General features: G+C 39.7%; 1 protein-coding gene across 1 annotated transcript; it reads left to right on the top strand.

Moving 5' to 3' along the window:
- Window positions 1–3,367: 3,367 nt before the first annotated feature.
- LOC148046569 (vomeronasal type-2 receptor 26-like) lies at window positions 3,368–14,346 on the top strand. Its single transcript, XM_087714849.1, has 7 exons — window positions 3,368–3,488; window positions 3,671–3,774; window positions 7,866–8,105; window positions 8,415–9,272; window positions 11,243–11,470; window positions 11,987–12,113; window positions 13,451–14,346. Exons 1-7 carry the CDS (start codon window positions 3,368–3,370, stop codon window positions 14,344–14,346), a joined length of 2,574 nt encoding a protein of 857 aa, XP_087570975.1.
- The last annotated feature ends 4,386 nt before the right edge of the window (window positions 14,347–18,732 follow it).

Here is an 18,732-nt window from a genome sequence, read left to right as displayed (position 1 = left end):
CTAATCTAATCTAAATCTTCTATCACCATTTAGCTAACTCTCCAGGTTTCAACTAGCTACATGGAGCATGGAGGCTCACATGGTTAGGGTGTAAGTTTCATGATCATCAGACTCACAGAACATTTGGAAAGCAGATGGCCATGAATAGATAGTTGAGTACCATTTCAGTGGGAAAACTATTAAGGACATGAAAGGAGCCCCCAACTGAGTGTTCCCCAGAAAATGATGATATCACCAGTTGATCCTTTCACCATGGAAGCACTTCAGTGATTCTGTTACGGAAAAAAAACTCATCAACATGTTGTGATCATCAAGAAAGGAAAGTTTATGGAGAAGTAAATTTCCTCAACATTGAAAGTACCCTTTAGCCACAATGATTCTCTCTCTCTCTTTCTCTCTTTTTACTTTCTCAGTTCTGTCTACCTTCCTGACTTTTCTGCTTGCAAAGAGAGATATACCACATTGTCTGCTATGATATCATAAAGCAAGGGTAAATTATGCACCAATATCCTTTTCCAGCATGTCATACATTAAACTGACCAAAGTTTCGGTATTTGCAGAATGATGTCATGACATAACCCATGGATATATGAAATTATAGGGATTGTCCCTGCCCTTCATGAGTCTATTTCGATAGGACTGACAGATTGTTATGTCGTCTTTCAAATAAGTGTGTGTGTGTGCGCGCACATGCACCTGTGCATGTGTGCATGTGTATGTGTGACATAGAGAGACAGACAGACAGAGGGAGACAGACAGAGGGAGACAGAGGGAGAGAGAGACATACAGTGTGTGTGTTTGTGTGTGTGAGAGAGAGAGAGAGAGAGAGGGAGAGAGGGAGAGGGAGAGGGAGAGGGAGAGGGCGAGGGAGACAGAGAGAGACATCAAAACAGAAAGAGAGAGACAGAGAGAGACAGAGATAGAGACACACGAGAGAGAGTGAGAGAGAGAGACAGAGGGAGACAAAGGGAGACAGAGAGGGAGAGAGAGAGAGAGAGAGAGAGAGAGAGAGGCACACAGAGAGAAAGAGATGTGGGGTAAGCATACAACTATTGAGTTAAAATTACATGAAGGGCTCCGTGTCCTTAATAAAGTATCATTGTCCATGTAGGATTAGGGGTATAAACATATGAAATAAGAATACAGAAACACAGAATTGCTCAACAATCTCATGTTTTTAATTTATATAATATAACTACTTCAAGAGCTACATACATTATGTCTACATTATGTCCTTTATACACTGGTTGCAATTCAAGTTGGATGTTGCCCTTCAAAACTAAGCAGGGCACAGAATATGGCAACTATGGCCTCCCTTTTTCTAATTATGTCTGCCTTGCCTATGCGATCTGGAAGAATACACTTCTTGTGTGGACCTTCTCTTAGGAAATACCATGAGTCAGGATTGAAGAATAGGGCTTTCCAGATGTTTTAGTCCATGTATGGAACAACATTGCTGGGAGATTTTATGTCCCAACTCTTTTGTAATTCAGGAAAGCCATGAATTCTTGGCTGTTCCCATAGACCTTAGATGTTGGGATGCTGTTTCCTCTTGTAATACTATCTGGTTAATATAGCAATAGCAGTAGACTTATATACCGCTTCATAGGCCTTTCAGGCCTCTCTAAGCAGTTTACAGAGAGTCAGTAGACTTATATACTGCTGATCTAGCAGTAGCCTGCAGTGCTGCATTTAACCACTGCGCCACCTTGGCTCATAAGAAATATAAGAAATGGTTCTTGGGATATATGTTTTAGAATTTTTCATGTCTATTGCTGCAATTTAAAATTATTCTAGCCATAATGATAAACATCAAGTGTGGATCATGGTGGGAGTAGATAAAGGTTAGTCCTCAACAAATAAATATTAAAAAGTGTCTTTTGAACTTTTAAAAGCAATGGCAGACAGAGACCCAATGTACCCACACTCCAGCAGCACTTATGGGAAAAAAGATCTTCCCAAATACAGATTAGTCAAAAACTGACTTAGTGAACAGTAGAATAAGAGAAGGATTGAGGTTATGGTGTTAATCCTGCACAGATCAATGCAGAGACACACCCTCACCATCTTTCTTCTCTTTGAAAAGCATGGGGGGGAGCTACTTTTGACTTAGTTGGTGGGATAAAGCCCCGCTTCAAATTAATGTCAATGTACTTCCTTAATTCCACAATCCCTTTAGGAGTCATGGAATACATTTTTGGCTTCAGTAGGGTGGCCCTAGGCATGAATTCTAGCGCACAATTGGTGGTCAATGAGAGGGAAGATAGTTGCAATCTTCCTCACTGAAAACCCCTGCGAGATCCCAATATTCTTTTGCTACTTATTGGATTCCTGGGGTTTAGTGTCTGCTGGAGGGTCTGCAGGGTCTGGGTGGTCAGCTTTGATGGGTTTGATAATCCCCAGATGGCCCTTTGGTTTAAGGAGGAACATCAGCCCAAAGTCTATGATCGATTTTCGAATGTCTCCCTCCCACTTTATGGTTGGTGCCCACTTGTCAAGCCCCAAGATAATTGCTCATGCTTTCTTTAAGCTATAATGAATCTGAGAAGTTCATAGTGGCACCCTATCTGCAACTTCACCAAGTCAGTGATTAGCTTGGCAGTCATCTTTGAATCATCTTTGGAAGGGGGAGCTCCCCTCCCTATGAGCTTTCCAAGATTCACCCACTTCTTTGTGAAGGAGGGGGGAAAGCCGCCACCCCTGATGCTGGTCCTGAGTCTTCTGGTTCTCTCTGTTGGGGCATTGTGACTGGGACTGGAACCGGTTGGGGGTTCAGACCCTGGGGTTTCCACAGGCCACTTATGTGAAAAGGTGCCATCTGCTGAGGAGGGGCAGGGGTCCATTGGTATTGCATTCACCCATGGCCTGGAAAGACAGCCCACCCTGGTGGGACTTGATTCACAGGCTGCAGCCCGAACATTGGTGGCAGGCTAGGGGGAGAATTCTCCCCGCCCCATCTGCTCCTGGCTGGATTTATTTCCCCATTACATTTGAGGGGCAATCTCCACAGCTACCATATATTTGGGCCTTTGGTACTCATGTAGGCATGTAGACAGCCAGACACTGCAAAAATCCAGCATGCTGAATGTGATAGATTTGGTTTCCTGGAGTGTGTCTGGTAAATTCCTAGCTAGGAAAGCTGCAATAAAACTGACTATAGACAGGAAACCCATAAAAGACAAAACACTATAAAACATGACCCGACCCTTCATTCCACAATGATTTCAGAAATGAAGGAATGCTTATCCATGTCTGGGAAAGGGGGTGAGGTTGCTAACCACACAATACAAATAAAAATTGAATCAAGGTACAGGAGAGAGCAATGGAAAGGGCGCATGTCCTCATCCTTGATCCTGGCTTGGTGGCCATGAACACAAACACCACAGTGTTGGTTTTGGCCAACATACAAGAAACAGCTACAGTGAAGATGATCCCAAAAGAAGTCTGTCGAATGAGACACGTCACCTTCATGGGTCAACCGATGAAAAGTAAGAGCAAAGAGAGGAGAGGAGAAAGGAGAGGAGGAAGGTAGCTTATATCCTTCCGCATGCATAAATCCTGCTTGTTGTTTGGATATTGATCTTCTGGGCACTGGAAACAGTCATCTATATCTGATAAGTAAAAGATACAGTTGCCATTAAGTGTTTGAAAACTCCCTTGCACATTGCAGAAACAGTCTTATGTCAATCGACGCCTCCTGTGGATAAAAGGCTTGCCATTGCTTGCTCTCCTGCACAAATTATTGTTGTGGTCCACCAGCTGCCAGCAGAGCTGGTGAGAGACTCAGACAGTCTGGAGGTTGGGGAGGAACATTGGCCTGTCCTGGAGTCTGGGGAAGGCTCTGATGGGTGCTCAGTGTCAGAGGCAGAGATGGGCCAGGACCATCCAACAGTTATCAGCTGCCTTCAGAGTCAGAATTAAATAGGGCAGAAGAACAGTGGGAGCCTGTTCCAGATGTGGAAGTAAAGGCACAAGGGGACTTTGAATTGCCCCACCCATAGGGAATAAATAGGAGCAAAAGGCGAGTGGTGCTTGCAGGAGACAAGGGAGGTGAACTCCATCTGGGCTGTCATTATCCAAACTTCATCTTTCCTCTGGATTGGTATCTTTTCAAAATCTGAAGCATAGGGGAACATTCTGAAAATGACCGTGACCTGGTTTTCACAATGTAAGATCACAACTTTGGAAGTGCTGTTCATGAAAACCACGCAAACGCGTGCGCACACACAAACACACACAAACACACACACACAAACACACACTTATTTGAAAGAAGACATAACAATCCATCAGTCCTATACAAATAGACTCATGGAGGGCAGGGACAATCCCTATAATTTCATATATCCATGGGTTGTTATGACATCATTCTGCAAATACTGAAACTTTGGTCAGTTTGATGTATGACATGCTGGAAAAAGATATTGGTGCATAATTTACCCTTGCTTTATAATACCATGGCAGACAATAGCAATAGCAATAGCAATAGCAGTAGACTTATATACCGCTTCATAGGCCTTTCAGGCCTATCTAAGCGGTTTACAGAGAGTCAGCATATTGCCCCCAACAACAATCTGGGTCCTCATTTTACCCACCTCAGAAGGATGGAAGGCTGAGTCAACCCTGAGTCGGTGAGATTTGAACCGCTGACCTGCTGATCTAGCAGTAGCCTGCAGTGCTGCATTTAACCACTGCACCACCTTGGCTCTTACAATGTGTTATATCTCTCTTTGCAAGCAGAAAAGTCAGGAAGATAGACAGAACTGAGAAAGTAAAAAGAGAGAAAGAGAGAGAGAATCATTGTGGCTAAAGGGTGCTTTCAATGTTGAGGAAACTTACTTCTCCATAAACTTTCCTTTCTTGATGATGCTGATGCTTCAACATGCTGATAAGGTTTTTTTTTCCGTAACAGAATCACTGAAGTTCTTCCATGGTGAAAAGATCAACTGGTGATATCACCATTTTCTGGGGGACACTCAGTTAGGGGCTCATTTCATGTCCTTAATAGGTTTCCTACTGAAATGGTACTCAACTATCTATTCATGGCCATCTGCTTTCCAACTATCCTGTGAGCCTGCTGATCATGAAACTTGCACCCTAACCATGTGAGCCACCATGCTCCATGTAGCTAGTTGAGACCTGGAGAGTGAGCTAAATGGTGATAGAAGATTTAGATTAGATTAGATTAGATTAGATTAGATTAGATTAGATTGCTGCTCTTTTTCTAAAGCCTAACTACATCATAACTCATTGATTAATACAATTGACTTCAGCTATTACTTCCCTCTTTCAAGATCTGGGGCAGCTGTGTACTGGAGAAATACAATGTCCATATTTTCACTGAAAAAGAATTGCAGTTATCCCTTTCTTCTTGTATTGATATGAATCCCAGGCTCTATATTGAAACACATCAAACAATTAGAGAGAGAAAGAGAAGAAAAGAAAAAGAAAAGGAAAAAGAAAGGAAAAGGAAAAAAAAGAAAAAGAAATCCCCAAAAATGATTTGTGTTTTTTTGATGTTCTCAAACATTCTCCTGATTGCTCCAGGATCTTGAGAACGGCAGAAGGAGCACTCAGGAAATGCTCATCTGATCTTTAGGGAACCATACGTCCACCATAACAGGCTCAACTCCCATCTCAGAGTCTCCTTTCTGATGGATTCCACCTTCTGCCTTCCAGGATGATGGCTTCTAGAGCCTGAATAATAGTTATAGTACTCCTTTTCAAGACAGATCCTTTATTTGTTTGTTTGCTTGCCTGCCTATTTGTTTCATACTTATTTGGTTCCCATCTCCTTCAGAGAGGCACTTTTCGTGTTACAATGTCATAAACAAAATGAAGCTTTAAGATAGTTTAAGATTGTTTTTTTTAAAAAAAACAAAGTGTCGTATTAAGCAAAGTATGAAGTATAAAACCAAATTGTTGTGAAAAATGATGTATTTCCATACTCTGTTCTATAGTTGTGTTGTGTTTTTTTCTGTGCATATGAACTCTCATCCCCCGCCCCATTTGTTCTTCACGTCTTTCAAAGGTTCATAGCAGTGCAGCAGTGTCTATTGAGATATGATAAACATGCTTCTTTCTGGTATTCCTCAAAGCACCATTGCAAATGATGGTACTGATTAGTAATTAAGGATAGTTATGGTCCCTTCTGCTCCAAATCTTAAGGGAACTCTAGCAAACACTGTAAATTCTATGGCCTCGGATAAGACAATGCATTCCATTAATATCTGCTTGGCTATACAGATATGGCTGTAGGGAGAAAAATGATTTGTTTTTCATTAGAAGACCTTTAAAGTCCCTTCCAGCTATGTTTCTCTCTTAACTTCAGATAAAATTCATTATCTTAAAGTTAGATATAGTTAGTCATCCTCATTTTGATTGGTAACGAAGAGCTACTGTTTGATGTCTACAATGATCACATATTACAATGAATTGGTTATATTCAGAACACTAGTTTTACTTTTTTTCCCAACTATGATGAGCATTTCTCCTCCCAGCACCTGTAAACTTAGTAGTCCTCTGCCAATTGTTCATAAATATTATCAGTCTGGAGATTTAATTATTGCTGCTATTATTTATCAGGTTTTCTTTCTTACAAGTGAAATCACTTTTCAAAGCCCTCCTTCTTCTGAAGTCCTTGATCAGTACCTGTAAGTATCCAACTCCTCCTACTACTCCTCATACCACAACTTCCTCTTCCCCCACATTGCTACCTAAAAGCTGCATTTTCTTTTCCTTTTATGCTTAAAGGTATTGGTTGCTAGTCAGTTGGAATGACCTGTTCCAGTGACCGTGTTTAGTCATTTTTTTAACTCTAGACCTATCCTAATACTGATGTTAAAATTGAGATGAATATTATTATTTTAAACATAAAATATATGAATTTCAATCTCTCCAGGAAAGTTCCTTCATTCAACAAAGTCCCTTGTTGAAAATAAAAAAAGGTTGTCTAATTTAAATGTTGCAGAAGCTCTCTGGTTCCTCTTGAGCTTTTTTCTCATTCCTTTCACATAGATATCAAACAGGAAACCCTCTAGTGCATATTTTAGGCTATCATAGACCAAGGGTGTGAAAAGAGAACTGGCTTCCTTCTCTCAGAAAATACAGATAAGACAGAGAAAATATTGAAATCAGATAAGAGACGTAGAAAACTGATGGCAAAACTGTTTTGTCTGATGATGGACATGTATTTATTCCCAGCAAGTTTAAACTCAGTTACTGGTGATTGATCCACTGTCTCCCCTGGCAGTTGGTTGTGATTCCACTACTATAAAATTAATTTTGAACTTTCCTCCTCTCACTGTGAGATTATGCCTCCATGTACTTATGTTTTAAGTAATATTGAGAATACTGCCTTCTAGAAACTTATTCACACTCTTCAATATATATAAGGGTTTCAGTCAGCCTTTCCTTCTGCCCTCTTGGTTGAATATATTCACTTCCTCTAGTATTTCCTGATGTTTTGTCTCTCAGCTCTTGCACCATGTTTGTTGCCCATCTCTGGACTCACACAATCTAATGAATATATTTTCTTAAGAGAGGTCTCCAGAAGTGAACAAAGTATTTCAAATATAGTCTGACTAAATGCTGCCTTAGCTCAATGTTAAGTAGCCACAACTAGGTCCTACTTGATACAATCTAGGTGTATTTGTTAGTGACAAAATTGCAGGTGTCCAGAACAAACAATAAGCACTAACTTATTATATCTTTATGTACGTATACTTTATAAATTAAGCATATATATCAATTAAAACAGCTGTCCAAATCTGAAAGAGAAATATATTGTTATAGTTTCTAACTCTCACTGAAGGTTCGTCACTCATAATTACCAGCACACTTTGGCTCTGGCATTTGCTGTAAAGGAGATCAATGAACTGTCTGGGATCTTACCCAATGTTAGCCTTGGTTTCCATATTGCTACTGACAATACTTTGGAAAGTACAACTTATCAATTAGCAATGGAATTTATATCTACAAAGGATAAATTTATACCCAACTACAAATGCAATAACCAGACCAACACAGTAGTCGTCATTGGAGGACCCCGTATTAACACCTGTCTCAGCATGGCAATCACTTTGGGCAACTACAAATTTCCCCAGGTGAGAAAAAAATGGATCAATATGAGAAGTTTGCCAGCTATTTATTACATTGAAAAGTTGGGTAATTGAAAATAAATATTTGAGGCAAGACCATGATTAAGTTATAAGACATGAAGAATAGCTTGTCTCTTTTTGCTTCTTGTGCAACATTGCAGATGTCATGTAAAAACTAATTTTTAAGCATCCCATTTTGCTATCCCACTCAAATCAGATATTGGATTAAATAAACACACATGCTTTGCTTTTTATTTTTGTTATATTGTGGAAGAGTCTTTTTATTCCTATGTTTTTCTGATTTTTTCCATTTAGATCTCATATGGATCTGCTCCATTGGTGAATACTGAAACAGCAACATTTGTCAAATGGATGTTCCCAGATGAAACTCATCAATTTAAAGTATTACTGCAGTTGTTGTTGCATTTTGGATGGACCTGGGTTGGGTTAGTTTCACTGTATGAGGAAGATATGAACAGGTTCATTCAAATGAGACTTCCCATGTTTTCAGAGAGAGGAATCTGCTTTGACTTTTTAATATGTCTTCCCCAAATTATGTATGGTAGTGCAGCAGGTGAAATGATGGAAAAAGCAGAAAAAATATACCAAGTGATTATGGAGAGTATGGTCACTGTTGTCATTTTGAGTATTGAAATTACAGGCATATTGGTTTTGAGAATAATGGTCAATATGTTCAATGATGATAATATTCCAAAGGAGAGAATACTCAAAGTTTGGATCATGGCAGCCCAGGTGGAATTCACATCCATTCTGATACAAAGACAGCTTCACATTGATTTTCTTCATGGTGCTCTTTCCTTTGCAATTCACTCAAAGGAACTGACTGGATTCCAACAATTTATGCAGAAAAGAAACCCAAAATTTGATAAAGAAAATGGTTTCATTAGGGATTTCTGGAAAGATGCATTTGAATGTTCCTTCTCCAGTGATATTGCAGATGAGAATGTTGAAAGAATCTGCACTGGAGAAGAGAAGCTGGAAACTCTTCCTAATTCTGTCTTTGACACCACCATGAATGGACATAGTTACAGTCTCTACAATGCAGTCTATGCTGTGGCACATGCTCTGAAGGCCATGCACTCTGCCAAACTCAAAGGGGGACAAAAAATGAATCAAAGGAGATGGAAGCTCATCCTCCGATCACCTTGGCAGGTAATTTGAAATTGAATTGGAAACCCCTGATATTGTTTTAATATTGCACTATATAGTAGAATTCAACATAGTTACTGCTCTGGGATAGAAGCTATTTTTCAGCCTATTTGTCCTTGTTTTTATATTCCTGTACCATCTGGCCAATGGCAATAGTTGAAAAAAAGGGTGCCCTGGGTGAGATGGATCTTGAAGAACTGTTTGAACTTTTTTAAGGCAATGGGAGCTATAAAGCTTTTCCAAAGAGGGAGAGGGCAACCAATGATCCTCTAGGCAACGATGTTAATCCTCTGGAGCTCTGTCCTATCTGCCATTGTGTAATTGGCAAACTACACGCAGGTGGAATAAGTAAAGATATTCCCTACAATGCAGCAACAGAAGGTCACCAGTAATTTTTCATTCAGTTGCTCTTTCCTGAGATGTCTGGGGTAGTATAATTTCTGCTTGGACCTTATGACCAGTGCTGCAAAGCGAACACCCCAGGTCAGGTCCTCTTTTATGATAACACCCAAAAACATAAAACTGGCCACTTGCTCCACTTGGTCTCCATTGATAATCAAGGGCTGGATGTCAGATCTATTCCTTCTGTAGTCCACTATAAGCTCCTTGGTTTTATTGGTGTTAAGGACAAATTATTGCCTGCACACCATGAAAGCAACCGGTCCACCACATCTCGATAGGCAGACTCATCCCACTACTGTATCATCTGCAGATTTAATAATAGTATTACTGGCATGAGTGGGAATGCAGTTATATACATAAAGATTATAGAGTAAGGGACTCAACACACAGCCCTGTGGTGTACCAGAATAAGGGCAAAGGAGGTATGTTACCTAATCTGACCCTCTGAGACCTGCCAGACAAGAAATCAGTAATCCAAATGCAGATTGGATGAAAAAGCCCAAGAGCCTTAAGTTTAGGCACTAGTCTATGCAGAAGGATTGTATTAAATGCAGAATTAAAATCTACAAAAAGCATTCTCACATCCACAGCCCTCCCTCCCCTGCTGTTGTTCCAAATGTCAGATCAGGATGAAAAGTGATTGCTATAGCATCCTCTGCAAATCTATTTCTTCCGTATGCAAACTGGTTTTGATCAAATGTATGCAGAAATCCAGAAGTGATGTGCCAACAGACCAGATTCTTAAAGCACTTTATGATGACAGGAGTGAGTGCCACTAGTCTGTAATCATTAAGGGAACTTCTATGGCAGTGGAACAATGGTGGAAGCCTTCAAAGAAGATGGAATAATGGACTGCGATAAAGACTGGTTGAAGATCCTGGTAAAAACTCCAGCCAACTGATCAGCACAGTCTCCAAGCACTAGGCCAGGGATACAGTCAGGACTGGCAGCCTTACCTGGGTGCACAGCCCTCAAAATGCTCATCACCTCCTGTTCCTCCCTAATGAAGTGGGGACTACAAGGGAATGGTAGCTGTATTTTATCGGTCTCTGATGTCTCTACTTCAAGCAAAGAAATGCTCCTCTGCCAAGAAGCATTCCCATCAATAAAAAGCAAATTCATCCCCCTTCAAAGGAATAGCAAATTTGTCAATGAATCACATGTACAAAAATTTAAATTTAATTTGGGTTTCCCCCCCAAAAAAGTAACATCTGAAACAGTTGAAAATTTCAGTACCCATGTATGCCATTAAAAGCCATCTTGTCCTAGATTTCTCTGTCTCATTGAGTTATATCTTTCCTATACTTTATGCCACAAAACTTAAGTCACATTGTCTGAAATACTCAATCTAAGCAAAGTAATTTCTTAGATCCATCCCTTTCTTAATTTTCTGCTCCAATGCTCATCTGATAATTTTTCATCTGACAATAGAAAATGCATTGAATAAAAGCATGTTTCTTTTCTAAGTTGAAATTGTGTAGACTGAGGTGAAATTGAATAGCTTATAACAAGTTGCCTGATATCTTTCTTGGTTTTCTCTCTCTATCTCTTTTTTTGTCCACATCCTTTAGCTCCACAATTTTTTGCAACAAGTCTCCTTTAACAACAGTGCTGGAGAACAGGTTTCTTTTAGCCCCAACGGGGAATTAGAAACTGGATTTGATATTTTCAGTTGGGCTACATTTCCAAACAAGTCCTTTCTGAAAGTCCAAATTGGAAAGACTGACCCCCTGGCTCCCCCGGACAAGCTACTCACCATTTCTGACAAGAAAGCTGTTTGGCCTGTCATATTTAACCAGGTATGCCTTTTCAAAGACCATAATAGATTTGATTTGACACACACAGACACAGACACAGAAACAGACACACACACACACAGACACACACACAGACACACACAAAGAGAGAGAGAGAGAGAGAGAGAGAGAGAGAGAGAGAGAGAGAGAGAGAGAGAGAGAGAGAGAGAGAGAGAGAGAGAGAGAGAGAGCTCAAGAAAGGCATACTCAGAGGGATACAGAGTTAAATTTTGTTGCATTGATCAACAAAATTGATCAACATTGATAAACATTGTTGCAAATTGATCTTTAGAATACAATTATTAGGAATGATAAATTGATTCATGTAGTATGTATGAAATGGGAAGCAATTGAAGATTCAGTCCTGAATTTACACCTGGAAAATGCAACAGCAATGTTTGGATTATATATGATGAATGTGATTATATATGATGATGATTATATATATATAATTGATGAAAAGAACAATCCACCAAAAATAAATTATTTCTGTGGAATTCTGATTTTATTTACGGACAGGCATTACCTCTTTCCATCTGTAACAAGAAGTGTCCTCTTGGCCATAGCAAGATAAAAATAGAAGGAAAATTATCCTGTTGCTATGACTGTAAAATATGTCCAGAAGGGAAGATAGCTGACAAATTGGGTAAGCAAATGATTACATTAAATATATCAATGATATAATAAATACAAATTGGGGCTTATTTTTAATAAATAAATATTTTAATAAATATTATGGGATTGAAAATCTTGAGCTTCACATCATATTAATGTGAAGTAATGAACATTTGAATTATTTTCATACTTCATAATTTTGCATTGGTAATTTTTTGCATAGTTTTAACTTGCTTTTACTTCCTATTCTATCGATATGATTGACTGATCTAGAGGTGGGCTTTTGGGGGTTTGCATGGGTTCATGCAATCCTCTAGCTAGGATTCTGCCCAGTTCAGCAAACTCCCAAATGCCACCCCTGGCCATGGCCACCCTGCCCCTCCCTCCCAGGAATCTCCACGTAGTCCATTCATCATGCCAGGTAAGTGCAGGGCCCACAGGGAGGCTCAGGCAGGGGGAAAAATGGGCCTTCCGGAGGTTCCAGAAGTCCAGAAATGTGCCTGTTTCCAGCCTCCAGGGGGCCTCTGGAGCCCAGGGGAAGCAGTTTTTGCCCTCCCTGGGCTCAAGAAAAGCCCCCAGAGCTTGGGGAGGGTAACACATACACACACAAACACAAACACACACACACACACCCTGTGTGCTGCAGGAGGCTGACAAGGCTATGCCCACCATGGAAAACCTACCCAGCAATGGAGCAGTGAACCTGTTGCTGAAATTTTTGAAGCCCACCCTTGTATTGATTGATTGATTCTGAAGTGTATATGGCTGCTTATCATATATAATGCCCCAAGTGGCTTACCAGAGTCTTTAGAAACACAATCTCCATTCTAGGCTAATTCTTTAAGGGAACAATAAGGGTTTCAAAGCCTGCTGTAAAGATAAAATGGTAGGGAACATTCATAATCCAGATGGAAGAGAGTTGGAAAAGGCTGGATGCTATAGACCAGATAGAACTCTAAACTCCCTGATGTCAACATTTAACAGAAATTATCTGGAACATCCCTATATAGCAGACTTATTGAGAAAGACAGATACCATTGAGAAAATGTGATCGTCACTATTATTTGGTCCAGTGACATCCAGGGATTGAATGGTGATAACCAAAAACTTGAATTGCATAGAGTAAGCAACTTGGAGCCAGTATAGCTCATGTAGAAATAATAAAGCTAGGTGAAATAATTGCAGGTCCATAGCATTGCAGACCAGTTATGCTTTTTGAAATGGTCTTCGAGGGCAGCACCATATAAAAGGCATTCCAGTTATCAAACTGGGATCTTATTAAGTCTGTACTGTAAAATTGGAGGACACTGAAAATGAAATGAAGATGCTTCAAAACAATAATGCTTCTATGAATGGTTTCTTTTTCAGATTTAGATGACTGTTTCCCATGTCCAGAGGATCAATATCCAAACAAGGGTCAAAAAAACTGCCTTCAAAAAGCTATAACGTATTTAACTTTCCAAGAGCCATTGGGGATTTCTTTGGCAGTGATTGCAGTCTCCTTTTCTGTCATCTCAGCTGTGGTGCTTGGGATATTCATGAAGTATCAGGACACACCTATTGTTAAAGCCAATAATAGGAACCTCACTTATAGCCTTCTTGCTGCTCTCCTGCTCTCTTTCCTTTGCAGTTTGCTCTTCATTGGGCAACCTGACCAAGTGAAATGTCTCTTGAGACAAACTGCTTTTGGCATCATCTTCTCTGTAGCCCTTTCTTGTATATTAGGGAAAACAATCATAGTGGTACTTGCTTTCATGGCCACCAAGCCCGGATCTAAAATGAGAAAATGGGTGGGAAATAGGCTGGCTATCTTTATTGTCCTATCTTGCTCCCTGACACAATTCTGCATTTGTGTGGTGTGGCTCACAATTTCTGCTCCCTTCCCAGATTCTGACATGCATTCCCTGGCTGAAGAAATTGTTTTTCAATGTAACGAAGGTTCAACCACTATGTTTTATACAGTGCTTGGCTTTCTGGGGTTCTTGACTGCTGTCAGTTTCACTGTAGCCTTCCTCGCCAGGAAGTTGCCTGACAGCTTTAATGAAGCCAAATTTATCACTTTCAGTATGTTGGTCTTTTGCAGTGTCTGGGTGTCATTTGTTCCCACCTATTTGAGTACCAAGGGAAAAAACATGGTGGCTGTGGAGATCTTCTCCATTTTGGCTTCAGCAGCTGGATTACTGGGGTGCATATTTTTCCCCAAATGCTATATCATCATTCTGAGACCTAATCTGAATAAGAAGGAGCAACTAATGAAAAAATGAAACTGATTTTCATGACATACTCTTTGAATGTAATCACATTGTATACTTTCAGCATATAGTCGTCCCCTCCGTAATTTGAGGTTCTGCCTTCTTCCTTCCATCACCATCAATAGGACATATAAAGCAATTGTTCTCTGAAGTTCATTTCAGAACCTAGAAAATTTTCCTTAATCTTTTCCTTGAAATGTTAGATAACGATAGCCCTAATCAGTATAGTAGGCTAATAGAAGAAGATATGGTTTTGATCGGCATAATATTAAAAATAAATGTCCAGATTCCAGAAAGAAATACAGAGAAGGGCCACAAAGATGACTAGGGGACTGAAGGCTAAAACAAGAATGATTTCTGGAATTGTGTATGTCTAGTTTAATGGGAAAAAAGACCAGGAGTAACATAGTAGCAGTCTTCCAATATCTAAGGTGCTGCCATAAAGAAGAGAAGGTCAACCTATTTCCCAAAGCACCTGAAGGCATTAGAATAATGGATGCAAACTAATCAAGGAGAGAAGCAACCTAGAGCTAAGAAGAAATTTTCTAGCTGTTAAAACAATTAATCAGTGGAATGACTAGCCTTCTTCTGTTGTGGGTACCCCAATACTGGTTTTTGTTAAGGAGAGATGGGACCACCATTTATCTTAAATGGTATGGGGATTACACTAGAAGATCTCAAAGTCCCTTCCAACTTTCTTATTCTTTTATTCAGTTTATATTAAAAATATTTTAGCTATACAATGTGCATCATGGTAAACATGGATGAGTTTAAATCCTTTGCAAAAAGCTACACTTCTTGCAAAAAAGAGAGTTTATTTTACATAATATTAAAGCATCTCTTGTATATGTGAAGCCAAAAGTTTATCATTTTTTGTGTGTTTTGAGATGCCGATAATAATAAAAAAACCTAAGGGATAACATGATGGATTTATTTTCTCCTTAAAGATATTCCAATATTCCCTCTAATTGTTTTTTGAGTACAATTCCACAATTCTGAAAGTTTGGATTGGATTGGATTTATTACATTTATATGCCGCCCTTTTCCCCGAAGGGGACTCAGGGCGGCTCACAATTCAGTCAGGGAAGGGGGTACAGACAGGTGATAAAAAGACGAACATAACAATACACAATTTAAAACACAAAACAACTATACCATTCAAGGAGGGGGGCAAAAGCTCTTTAGCCCCAGGCCTGTCGGAACAGCCAGGTTTTTAGGGCTTTGCGGAAGGCCTGGAGGGTGGTGAGGGTTCGAATCTCCACGGGGAGCTCGTTCCAGAGAGTCGGAGCAGCCACAGAGAAGGCTCTCCTCCGGGTAGTCGCCAGTCGGCATTGGCCGGTGGATGGAATTCGGAGGAGGCCTAATCTGTGGGATCTGATCAGTCTATTGGAGGTAATTGGCAGCAGGCGGTCTCTCTCAGGGGTTTGAGAGCCCCTTTGGTTTATCATGGGAGGTTCTGGGCCAGAAACAAGGGAACTTTGTGCTCTTGCCCTCTTTTACCAATGAAAGTCTAGTATGTATGTTTTTCTGGAAACTGTGGAGAGGTGTTTGAAGAAACTGCTTCCTAGCTTACCTGAGAAAGTAGTCTTATTCATGATGACTACTGTCTCACCATTGGTGACTTCTTTAATTTTGATGTTACTATTATTCCTGAACCCTGGATGACATCTAATTCTGCTCTACTGAGATTAAATATGGATCATATCCACCAATCTGACTTATGTCAAAAAGTGATGTTGAAGAAAGCTATTTGAGGGGCTGCCACAGAGAGAAGGGGGTCCAGCTCTTTTCCAAAGCACTTGAAGGTCAGACAAGGAATAATGAATGGAAACTGACCAAGGTGAGATTCAACCTAGAAATAAGGAGGAAGTCTCTGACAATGAAAACAATCAACCAATGGAACAGAAGTTTCCTTCAGAAGTTTTTGGGGCTTCATCACTGGAGGCTTTCAAGGAGAGATTGGACTGCCATTTGTCGGAAATGGTGTAGGGTCTCCTGCTTGAGTGGGGAGTTGGACTAGATGACCTATAAGATCCCTTCCAATTCTGTTAATTTGTTATCTGTTATCTATAACTTGCCCCAGTGACATTTAAGGATGTAATGGTTCTAACCAGCAACTTGAATTGCATATGCTAAGCAATTAGGAACCAGTATAGCTTATGCAGGAGAAATAGATTTAATTCTGTATTTCTGTATCCCTATTTCTACTCCTCTTTTTCCCCCAATCTTACATGAACAACTGTTCTGACCCCCCTCCCTTGCTCATTCAGAAACGACAACCACACACAGCTTGCAAAGGAATGTCTTTATCAGTCCCGGCTCTTGCTGGCTGCGAGCCCAAAATAAACGTAGATAAATTCTCTGGCAAAAAGTTATATAGCAAATGTAAAAACAAACTCTTACAGAAAACCAGGTTTATATAAAGCAAATCACTTATCCAAGTGGTTTCTCTGAATCATTAACACGAACTGGGAACCTAGACTAGAACAAGAATGGAATGAACAAATGAACGAATGACAGAACATTGACTTCTGCAACTAAGGCGTGGCACCATCAATCTTTTATCCGCAGGAGAAGACCCTAACGAGCAACAGCTGCTCATTATCCTGCATCCCGAAACAACTCACAGGTTTCTGCTGAGTCACAACAAACAACAATATCTTATTAACATGCAGTTATTGAGGGAATTTTTATCTCAATAATTATATGCCTACTCCAAATCTCTCTTAGACTCAGTTTCAGTTTCAGTCTCTATCTCTCTGTCTATCTGTCTATCTCTCTGTTTCTCTGTCTTTCTCACATTCTCCATCTCTCTCTTTCTCTGTCTCTTTTTGTCTGTCTGTCTGTCTCTCACTCTCTCTCACACACACACACAAACATACTCCTTTATTTGGAGGAAGACACAACAATCCTTCAGTCCTATACAAATAAACACTTTGAGGAAGGGACAACATCTCTGATATTGTTCTGTCCCAGGCAATGAGGTCTCGCTCAGGCAGCCAATTAACTCCACAGGTAGGAATCTCTTTAGATCAAGTTTATTATCAGGCATTCCTAATAGGAAAACTTACAGTTCAAATCAAATCAGGGAACACAGATGTGGTCACATGTTATGGAACTACATTTCCCACCAGGCAGTTCTGCCTACATTTCCCATAGTTTCTTAAAGGAGACAGTTCTTAATTCCTACATTAGCTATATACTGTTGGGACAGCACAGATATCATGTGGTCATTGGGTATGTCATGGAAAAGGATACTTGTTCATAGTTTACTCCTGCTTTATGACACCATGGAAGACAATAGGATATGTCTCTTTTACTCTACATTAAGATTTCCAGGAAAGGGAAACAAGTCAGGAAGCTGAAAGCTATTGAGAAAGTAAAAAATATAGATAACCCTTATGGTGGAAGAGTTCTTTCCAAGTCCAGGAAATTTTCTCCTCCATAAACTTTTCTTTCTTCACTATTTGGACATGTAGATATCTTTTTATTCCATGTCAGAAGCACCAAAGAGCTTTCTTGGTGAAAATATCAACTAGTGATATTACTGTTGCCCGAGGGATACTAATTAGGGGGACTTTTCATATACTCATTAAGTTGCCCACCATTTATTTACTAGTTGTCACCTGCTTTCAAACTGCTGAGTCAGCAAGAGCTGAAGCAAATGATGGGAGCCATGCCAAATAGTGGCAGCTATTGGGCCTCAAATGTGAACCTGTCAATAATCAGTGATTAGCAATTTAACCACTGCCACCATGCTTTTTGAAACTAATTGAGATTTCAAGAGTTATCTAAATGATGATAAAATATTACATTAGATTAGATTAATGCTGATTCAGGGTATGCATAAGTGCACTAAAGTGCCTACCATCCCTGTCCTAATGTCCCCAATTATTCATCTCCATTTCATGTATTCATAATCATGTTTATACTTATATCTGTTATATATGCTTGACAAATGATAAATAATAATAACAAGTTATAAAATAAAAGAATGGAATGGAATAGGATCCAGATAAAATAATTTTTAAAATGACAGTAGTTGCAGTGTGTGTAAACCTAATTTTAAAAAATGCAGGCATTATTAACTCATTGAGTAACACCAGCATGAATCAGAAAGATGGCTGATAAAATATCTACAGACCCCTCACATTCTCGATATAAATTGTTAAATCTTCTCCCCTCAGGGTGTCACTTTAGGGCTTTGCATGCCAACACAAAGACAGTTCACTTCCCCCCACCATGCCATAACTCTAGTAAATAACTAATTCCCACTGCACTGTCTTATGTCTAAGAATATTTACCAATGTAGTAGGACTGTACTGCTATTATCCTTCTCATCTTTCCTACTACTTTCTCCTATTGGTATCTTATGATTATATTCCTTTATTGTTTATA

This window comes from Thamnophis sirtalis, unplaced genomic scaffold, assembly GCF_051295495.1.
Source record: "Thamnophis sirtalis isolate CommonGarterSnake01/CBP01778 unplaced genomic scaffold, rThaSir2_p1.2 scaffold_4, whole genome shotgun sequence".
Lineage (NCBI taxonomy): Eukaryota > Metazoa > Chordata > Lepidosauria > Squamata > Natricidae > Thamnophis > Thamnophis sirtalis.
This window is presented reverse-complemented; position numbering and strand designations above follow the sequence as displayed.

Coding starts and splice junctions, on each gene's coding strand:
- LOC148046569 (XM_087714849.1), top strand. CDS start 3,368: ATGAACACAAACACCACAGTGTTGGTTTTGGCCAACATACAAGAAACA. Junction 9,273..11,242: donor TCCTCCGATCACCTTGGCAG/GTAATTTGAAAT, acceptor CACATCCTTTAG/CTCCACAATTTTTTGCAACA. Junction 11,471..11,986: donor GGCCTGTCATATTTAACCAG/GTATGCCTTTTC, acceptor ATTTACGGACAG/GCATTACCTCTTTCCATCTG.